The sequence below is a fragment of the Fulmarus glacialis genome, unplaced genomic scaffold, assembly GCF_000690835.1.
Source record: "Fulmarus glacialis isolate BGI_N327 unplaced genomic scaffold, ASM69083v1 scaffold40555, whole genome shotgun sequence".
In the NCBI taxonomy this organism is placed as follows: Eukaryota; Metazoa; Chordata; class Aves; order Procellariiformes; family Procellariidae; genus Fulmarus; species Fulmarus glacialis.
Window position 1 is genome coordinate 4,673 of NW_009213115.1, and position 9,827 is coordinate 14,499.

Below are 9,827 nucleotides of genomic sequence, written 5' to 3' on the forward strand. Positions count from 1 at the left end.
CCTTGCACATTTTTCTTTCCTGCTTTCTATTCACGTGTGTGTCTATGAAGATGATAAAACACATCATGCATTTTTGTATAAAGGTGTGTATATTTAAACACCACATACACACTTGCACACCAAGTATTTGGAATCAACTTAACGAATCATGCCCATTCAAGTTTCATTGTACTCTCCATTTTATGCCTTAAAACTATGCCTTTACAAGGAGAGTCGCTTGGGAGATCTGTCAACGCAGGTCACTGGAAGGTACCGCTGAGGGATACCAGCCCAGGTCTTGTCCGTAGAGCACTCTATATTTAGGGGTTTTGTACTATTCATATATGGAAATTCCACTTGCCCTCCATTTATATTTGATGCAGGCTTTGTTAATGCACATTTTCTTATTACACACACAGAGAATAAAAATGTGGTTGTAGTTACAAGAATGAGTGACTGCCCTTGCACAGATAGAAGCCTATCTATCTATCTATCTATATATTTTCTGGGTATACATCTCCTGGTCTTTAATCTTAACAAGTGGTACGAAGTAGTGAGCTGCTAGGTAAATATTACCCTTTTCCCTTCCCTGATTTTAAGAGACACACGTGGAAAAAAATTCTGGGTAGTGTAGGCTTTTGGCTTTTTAGTGTCTATTGAAAAATAATTCCATGCAGATCTTACGGTAGACACTCTTCATTGTGCTTGTCAATTGTTTCACAGCTTTACACATATTTTAAATGAGATAGCTGGACTATGCTGCTTTAGCATTTAAATGAAGCCAAATTAGTATTCTGTCAGCAAGCAGAAGAGGTTTTTATACTGGAAAGGTGTAGGAGGGAGATGGATAATGACGGATGAAACTTGCTGATACAAACACATGCCATGTTTTCTTAAAAATATCAAATTCTGAACCACTGAAGCTTGTACATTGCTAAAGCTGACCCTAGATGATTTTAACATATATGCCGATTCCTAAATTTTGCGTACAAAATTTATTAGCAAAATAATACAATGGTAACATACAGAAGTGAATTTTGGTATTTTCTAAGTATTTCTTGCATCACGTTATTGTAATCATTTTCGGTTTAGACAGTAAGAAAATGTATCCTAGTGAAGAGATTTCACAAGATTTTAAATAGCTAAAAATTAGATGCACAATTGAAAAAAAAATCCATAGCATGAGCCTATGTTCACAAAAATCACTTCTTTCTTTAAAACATTATTGAATAACCGTTCTGCAAAATGCTTCCTATTGGTAAAACATAGTTTTCTTTATATTTTTTATCTCAATAAAGAATTAAACAATCGTACTATGCCTGATAGTATACTAAGTCGTCCTAGGTCACAGCTGATGGGGGGAGCTGGTTGCAGTGCTCCTAGCAGCACCATTTGCACAGAAGACTCACTGTACAAACTACGAAAGAATAGAAACGTATGTGGGTGTTTGTTCTCTTCGTTTCAACGGTATCCTAGAGGTGCAAAATAAGGACAGAGATTGCTGAAGAATGAGGCGGTCGTCTTCTGCAGGCTTGGGTGGTTGTCCCATAAATGACATATATAATAGACATTAAACATACATTAAAAATGCTTATTACATGGTTATTTCACTGCTTATGGAAGGGAGCAGATGCTGTTAAATCAAATCTGATTTTATTATTAATCCAATAGATTCCTTTCCATTTTTCCCTGGGCTTTTTACATTATTCATTGGTCAGCAGTTTTTGCTCATTGTTTGTTGTCATTTCTCCCTGTCACCTCCGAAGTGGTCAGCTGGACGAGGTGGGGATGTGGTTGGAAATGCAGATTAAATTGCTGAGGTGGGTAGGGGGGAGTAAAGAAATAAAGGGGATCTGGAGCAAAGCTGCAAGGTGAAAAGGAATTTGGGGTCTGTTGTGCTGAAAACAAGATGTGAAGAGAGAGAGGTAGAAGGCTGACAGGTGAGAGAGAAGGAAGTAGAATTTGCAGAGAAGAAAATAGGAAAGTTATCTGAACAGCCAGAACAGACAAATAAAATAATATACTTTGGTTTATCACAAATGCCTTGTAGATCTCACCTACTGGTATCCTTCAAATAGTTTCCTTTTAATTTTATTATAAAATGTAGATCCTTTCATTAGCTATTTCTCATCTGGTTACTATAATGACCCATTTTCTGGTCTTCCTATTCTTCTCCTGTGTTATTCATCCTCTTAAAATTTCTGGCACTCATTTTATCTCTCAAAGGTTCCAAATTCCCATTTTACCTTATTATTTCAGGAGCTCGCGTTGGTTGTATCTGCAATTAAGTGGATTAATAAAACTTAACATTTGCATTTTAAGTTCTCAACAGATACAATTCCTTGTACAGTTAGGGCTTAGTTGTAGCTCATGCCGTCTCTCGCCACTTTTTGGTTTATGATTTGCACATGGTGTTCTGTCATTTATTTGCATTCCCCTTTGCCTCTGACCACGGATGCGGAGGAATCCCCGGCCTGTGCGAGGTCTTAGTTCACGTTGGTCTGTAACACAAATACAGATTATTGTAATATTATATAGTTGTAGCTCTCTCTGAAGGTGTTTGTTGCTGCCCGTGTGTCCCGGCGATGAAGCACGCGCTCAGCGTGACCCCGAGCAGCGCTGGTTTGCAGCAGTCGGGCAGCGGGACGGCTGCGAAGCGGCTCCGAGCAGGAAGGGCACGCCGGGGCGGTGGCGGGGAAACGTGCGCGGTAAAGCATCCCGCTCTGCTTCAGACATCCCGCTCTGCTTCGGACCCCTCCATCCCGCGGCCTCCCAGCGTGCCGGTTTTGAACTGGCGCTTCTGTGTCAATCCCCAGAGGGCTCTGCCAGCAGAGAGCTATTTTCTGGGAACAAATTTTGACATTTCAGTGTGCTAATGGGCACACTATGCTCTGCTCCCTCTGTTTTTCAAACTGGAATACAGATTTTTATCTCCTGGGCAGCTCTGAAGCGCTGGTACCTCTGGTGTTTTCTTTTAAAAAGTTTTGTTAACTTGACATTGTTCTAAATCTTCAAGCGTGAAGAATCCAGAGAATTTTTCCCAGCCCATCTATGCTGCACTTCCATGGGAAAACCTGGCTGCACGGCTCTCATGCTGGTTCTGTCCTCTGGGCTCACGGCCAGGGAGGGCATCCGAATCCTGGGGGCTCAGGGGGAACATCAGCACTTGGTAAATTCCTTGTAATAGGTATTAATTCAGCAAAGATCAGCTGTACCTATCTCTGACCAAATTAGGGTGAAACACAGAATGGGTTCCTGAAAATTAAGAAATTGCCCACAGCTGAGTAAGCCCGTTGTATGTGATACAGAAACATAACATTTCAAAAGCGTATTTTAACCTTTTCCTTAAGTATTTTTCATTCCTACTACTAAAGTAACACAGTCATTTACTTTCAATTCTGTGCAGAAATTTGGTTTACTTACGCTGTTAAGTATCTCTGAGAAATCTGTTTGATAAGAAAATATGAACACAAATCATGAATGGAAAATGTTTTATGATTCAAAGGTTCATATTACGGCAGAAACAAGTAAGTTTAAGTATCAGGGTTCTTAAAATGAGAAAAGCCTTTCACTTTTCTGGATCCAGATCTGGATCACAAATACAGGAAGAATTAAAAAACTCCAGATAAACGAGATGTGTACTTGAATAGTAGAGTTTCTAAAACTATACTTAATTAACAGTGACTAAATTTAGGCTTACTTACTCATTTGAAAAACCCAAAATGTTAGTTAATTCTTTAGTACGACTCAGAAATACATTTTAGGTCTAATAAGTCATGTGAAGATATCCCAAGTGGCTACATATTAGAACATAGCAAATATGTAAGTTACATTATCATCTAATTGTCCATAATAAGAGGGTTTTTTTCTCTTTACTTGTTATTCATATAAATCTTCTCTTCTGATTCATTATTAATCATAGTTCATGTGGTGATTTGGTGTAAAATGTTCATGACAGGATTTCTTATAGTGAGTTAATGTGATCTGTACTGTAGTCCATGTTTGTGACAAGATGATGTAGAAACTTACTTGGCTTCACAATAATACCGCTGATTATTATACCTAATACTATAAATTAATAGATATAAATATATGTATAAACTCTCTTTTCTGCTTTAACATTTCAAGCTCTAGCAAAATTAAAGGTCTGCAGATTTGTAGTCCCAAACAAATACGGATTTTCATGGCATTATTTCTGATCTGAAGGGTGATTATTTAATGTTGTAATAACATTTGTAAAATAGGATTTAAAATAGAGTATGGTCTTTGTAACGCATAAATGGGCTGAATCAGTTGTATAAGATTTAATTGAAGAAATGTGAAAGTGATTTGTTTTGGGAGTACAGATCACATGAGAGAATATAATGAGCTCTGAGTATATTACTGAACAGCAGTACTGGGGGAATAATCTGGGCAGGAGGAGTAGAGCTGCTGGATATTTGATTGAACATCGGTCAACAGCGTAACACAAAAAAAGGACAGTGATATATGACTGTTGTGCATACTAACAAGAGGAGTGTGTGTAAAAACTTGAAGATTTCTGTCCCCTGGTATGGTTCCCTTTAGGTTTCAGCTGGGATAATGTGCTTATACTTTGGATTCTTTATGTCCAGTTAAAACAAATTTAGAAGCGAGAGTTATTCTTGGTAGAAGAGTTTTGCAAAATTGCATGTATGTTATGATAAATGACTTGCAAAAGAAAGGAAAACTGTTCTTTTTTCTGTTTTATATTATTTATTTCTAAAGTAAAAATTTTATGTGTTTAGATTGCTTTTAGATGAGCGGAAGAGGGATTGTTGGCTTTTTTCTGCTCATGTTGTACGTTAGAAATCACAGTTGTGTCTCGACTGGAAAACCAGTAACTAAATGCCTACTGTAATGAGCATGTTCCTTCTAAGGGGAACATGATTGAGGGCAAACGTAACTTTCTGCCAACACGTAAGTGGATGTTATAAAGGAGATAATGATGAATTATTTTCATAAATCAGTGAGGACAGAACAAGAGCTAGAGAAGAGACAATTTAGGTTAAATATTAACGAAAACATAATTCAAGAATCAGAATGGTTAATCATTGGATTAAGGATACTTGCTAAATTACAATATTTAGAATTATAAAAAGGCATGACTAGGCACTGGGGAGATTCTTGACAACATTTAAGAGTGGTTTGGGAATGATTATAGACGTGATTTGGGGCCTCTGACTTCTTGCAATATGGGGCCACTGTCCTGCAGTTAGCTGCATGCACAGGTCTGCTAAGTCATTTTGGTTTTGTGCAGGTCCAAAAATCTGCTCATGTAACATTCTCTGCAAAATCAGGACTGCTGGTGTTACTACTACTGATGGGGAAAGTGGGGAATGAACTCCGTGGCCCTGTCTTTCCTCCTTTTGGCTTTATTGCACGGGTTGAGTGGACCTAAGGTAAAGAACAAGAAAAGCAAAGCCTGAGCCGTGGAGATTAGGTTTATCCTCTTTTTGACACACCCTTTGAAGAGAACTTTCCTTTTTCAGGAACTTTTGATAAGGATGAAGAAAAAAGAGAGAAAGAGCAGAGGTGGAGAAACCATGCTACACTACCCTGTACGAGGAGTCCTGTGCAGCCCTTCTCACTGAGAAAATTCAAGTAGAATTTATAGCAAGGAAGCCTTTCACATAATAACCCATTCACTGGTGGGTTTTGCCAGAATACTTCATTAATAATGTATCTGCCAAACTGTGGAGTTCAGAAAGATACACACATCTATATTCTTTTTAATTTATAAAATAATTTTAAGGACAACAAGTTCGAGATGACCAAGGCTTTGCTAGTTTTCACTGTTATTACGAAGTTCTGTTCATCTTTTTTTTAACTGTAGTACAAAATCAGCCTCCTATTTGGAGAGCTCTTCAGTACAGCTTGCCCACTTGCTTTGTTCTAATTTGGTTATGTATAAAAATATTTCTTCCTTAAGCCGGAGTAATGCTCAATGTTTTAATGAAGGAATCTGCATAAGATGTGTATGATCTGAATGGCCTTGCAGTTTCAATTTATCTCAAATCATGCAGGCAATAATCTTTTAGGTTGGAATTTGTCGTGTTGCTCGGAGCCACAAGAGAAGAACTTGAGCTATTGACAGATTAATATTTTTGCCGCTTTATTTGTATCCTTTTGTAACCCCACTTTTTGATGGTGTTCCTTCCTGCTCTTACCTCAAGGCATGAAAGAAAAAGATATTTTGAGAAATGCTTTTGCTGTCCCCTTGCTGCCCCTGGCAGAGTTAATCCAGCCGTCCTGCTGTGCTCATAGAGCCTGTTCTCTCCCACCCACGGTGCTTCCTCCTCACAGATTAAGAGTCAAAGTACAGCATGATGCCGGCTCTGCCTATGATGTACGATTCTGCTCTGCCATGGTGGCCATTGCCTTTTTTAAGATAGTAGTAGCGTTGCTACAGGTGTGGTAGCAATAAAGGATATAAACGAAGCAAGGATATAAGGGAGAGCTAATAGCTTTTTTTTAAAGCTGTATCATGTAGTTGAAAAATGGACAAGATTTGGGGTTCAGAATCTGACAAGCGACGTCACAATCCAGACCACACGTAGGTTGGACAAAATTGCTCTTAATTTATTTTAATTATGCTAATCAAGTAGACTACTGAAAGAAAACAGTAAATTACTATAGCTGCAGTTGAGATTAATTGGTAGCTTTTACATATGTAGTAGCTTCTTCCATTTGGTGTTAAAGGATGAGATTGATGAAGGTGGAGGGCGGGGTGAAACCTGGGGAGAGAGGCTGGTACAATTTATTTCAAGCCATGATTTTCTTTGAGAACTTGTAGTGATTGTTTTAATGAGTTTAATTAAATAAGTGTTTAACGAGCAAAGATTGCAAACCAGGATAGTATAAGACAACAGGGAAAATAGGTTGATGGGCGATTTTTTTTATTTATTATTTTTACGCTAAGGTTGTATGTCACGCCATGACCTATACTGAGGTTATCGGTCATTCAAAGTTTATTCTTTTGGGGAGTGTCCTTGCTGAAATTGGTTAGCTGGCTGTTGCTGGAGAGCAGGCAGAGGACCCTCTTTACATCACGTCATATATGTGGGTGCATATTTCCTGTAAAGTAATGAAATTATGATCTTTATAGAGGTGACATCCCTGAACAGTGTAACACGTGGTACCCGAAACAGAGTCAACGGCACCTATACTAGGACATCACAAAATGTGTTTTACTTCATCCAGTGTACCAAATGCTGTCAAAGAAAGCGGTATGGCCAAGGCTAAGCAGCCACTCTGCAGTAGGGTGAATCCACACTGATTACTGGTAAGACAGAAACAGTTATGAGAAGAAAAACATTTTTCATGAAATGGCTACCTTGTCTCTGACAGGTTTGTTCCTATCCTTATGGAGAAAACTAAATTTAGTAACTGCTGAATACTAAAAAGGCATAGGCTCATAGACCGTGGTTTCTGTTAAAACGTTGGCTTTAGGGTTCTTTATAGATGTATTTTTTTATGCTAGCCGCCCTCTTCTTTTGGGTGGTCCGGTGTGAAAGAGGTTGCAGTTTCACTGTGGTGGATGCATGTCATGTTTGGCTTGCGCCGCTGTGAGCACAAGCAGCTGCTGAAAATGAGATTTCCACCCCTTCCTCTTTCCCCCATCTTTGGTCATACTTTCCTGCCCCTTTACTTGTGCCAGCGTTAGCTCTTCTGTGGTCAAGTAGGGAAGCAGATGAGGAGCTGGCCGAACAGAAAACGGCTCCCTGCCCTCCTCCCAGCTCTGTTTTTAAGGCGGATGGGATCCCGGGGTGAGATCCCTGGGAGGTCGCTCTGCAGCCCAGCACCCCTCCAGTCAGACTGAACCCTGGTATTTTCTTCTGCAGATCTTCTTTCTTTTAAGGAAGCATTCCCATGCAGTTTTCACAAGACTTACAGGACAATTCATCTGTACTTTGGCAGCGTATTGGGATGGGTTGTGTCCTTAGCATCACGCTATCGGTTCATACTAGTAGAGTATGACATTGCTAGTGAAGGCTTTTGTATCAAAGGCTACAAATGCTTTTCACATTTTTATCTTTATGATTCTTTTACAGCTTTGCCTTTAAAAAGTGGATAAATATTAATGCTAGCAGTAGGACAATAATGCATGATCAAGTTTGTAATTCTGGGATGGTTAATACTTTAGGGGATAAATGTATTCTGGATTGCTGCGTGTGGTGTTCTGTGCAGACCACTCCGTAGCACAGCCTGGACGCAAGCTATAGGTAGCCTCTGTGCATCGATTTGGCTTGAACTAGATATTCAAGGGTGGAGCCGGTACTTTTAATGTGAATGTTTTGCAATACAGAAAAATAATTTTATTAAACTGAAAATACTTTAATACAATAATAATTAGATCTTCATGCATACAGCTGGTAACTTGCAAATATACTAGGAAACTGAATGTGTGCTAAATCACAATTCTTAACAACATTTCTGCTGATGCATGGTCCAGGTTCTCCTGTCCAGTATTTGGCTTTTCTTTCTGTATGTTGAAGCCATTCTTTCTGTAGTCATTGTGTATCTACAAGATGATGATGATTAAAAAAACAAAATGCATAGAAGGACCTCCATTAAATTGTACTATTAGAAAGAGATATTTAACACCATCTTAGTTTTTTTCATTATTTTTACTGTCATTTCTATCAGAGTATATAATTGCAAGATACAGAAATAAACAATCAATTTTCAATTCTGATATATTAGTATCTGTATAATTAACTGATATTATTCTCATATTACAGAGCTTACCTTTTAATGGCTGCGTTAGTTATAACTGTGAGCCAGAGTAATCTGCATTTTTACTCCAAACAGTGAATAGCTGTTTGCTTCTTCTGGTATTATGAAAACATTCATTACTGTATGTTATTAGAAAGCTTGAGTGTGTTTAAAAAAAAAAAAAAAAAAAAAGCTATTTATGTAAGTAGACAAATGTCCCATTCTTTAAAGGGGCTTGAATGTGGTTTTTTTGCTTTTGCTTGGAATTAAGTCTGTGATGAAATTGAATCAAGATCAGAAAAAAGATCAATCTAGAGCTGTTAAAATTTTCTATGGAGATTTGTATTTTATCTCGTATTTCTTGTTACACTAGCTATATTTCACGCTTGTGTAGAGATTAATGTGCTTTGCTGATAATTGCATATTAAAAATAGATAAATAAATGATTAGCTCATTATGAAATGTATTGTAGTACCAGTAACTTTAATTATAATTTATCTCCTATGTAAGTAATCCTGCAAAATATTGTGGGATAACATACTGGTATTGCAATTGCTCTCTCATAGTGCTATATGATTAACATTGAAGACCTCAAGGGGGTTGGCAAAGAATACTCCTGGTCTCTGTGAGCACACATTTTCCAAATCTGATCTGAACCAGTGACTTGACCTGTCATGAGCTCAACAGACAGGTGGAAATGCAAGTCACTAGCAGAGGGAACAGTCTAAGAAGTCTATCCTCTAGGACTCAATTTGGGAATTTATCCCACCTTTCAAACTGTCCAATATTTTTTCCACTTACTGCTTGTGAAAACAGAGGGAATGTTTTCCCTTTATGTACAGACCTGCTTAGTGCTTGTTATTTTTCACATAAATAGTATTTTCAGCCTTGTCTCTTACAATAAGTAATCATTATTGTAATAATCTTTGTGTTTGTATGTATAATAGACTTTTAGGATTTTTGATTTATGTTTTTTTGAGCCTCATAATAAAAATGCTCATATGTAGTATTTGTCATTACATCTGAGGCTTGCAAAATCATTAAATTGCGATTATTTCTTTTAAAGGCCATGGATTTAACTTACTGTTAATTAAAAAATTGTTTTTAAAAAG

At 37.8% G+C, this 9,827-nt stretch overlaps 1 protein-coding gene across 1 annotated transcript in view; it reads left to right on the forward strand.

Annotated features, from left to right (window-relative positions):
• Positions 1–2,564: 2,564 nt before the first annotated feature.
• The window catches only part of LOC104077024 (ankyrin repeat and sterile alpha motif domain-containing protein 1B-like), a gene marked incomplete at its 3' end in the record, with an annotated part of 41,791 nt that continues 34,528 nt past the window's right edge, over positions 2,565–9,827 (forward strand). Inside the window, exon 1 of the mRNA XM_009578087.1 lies at positions 2,565–2,687. Coding sequence (XP_009576382.1) covers positions 2,565–2,687 — 123 coding nt within the window. The remainder of the gene's footprint in view (positions 2,688–9,827) is intronic.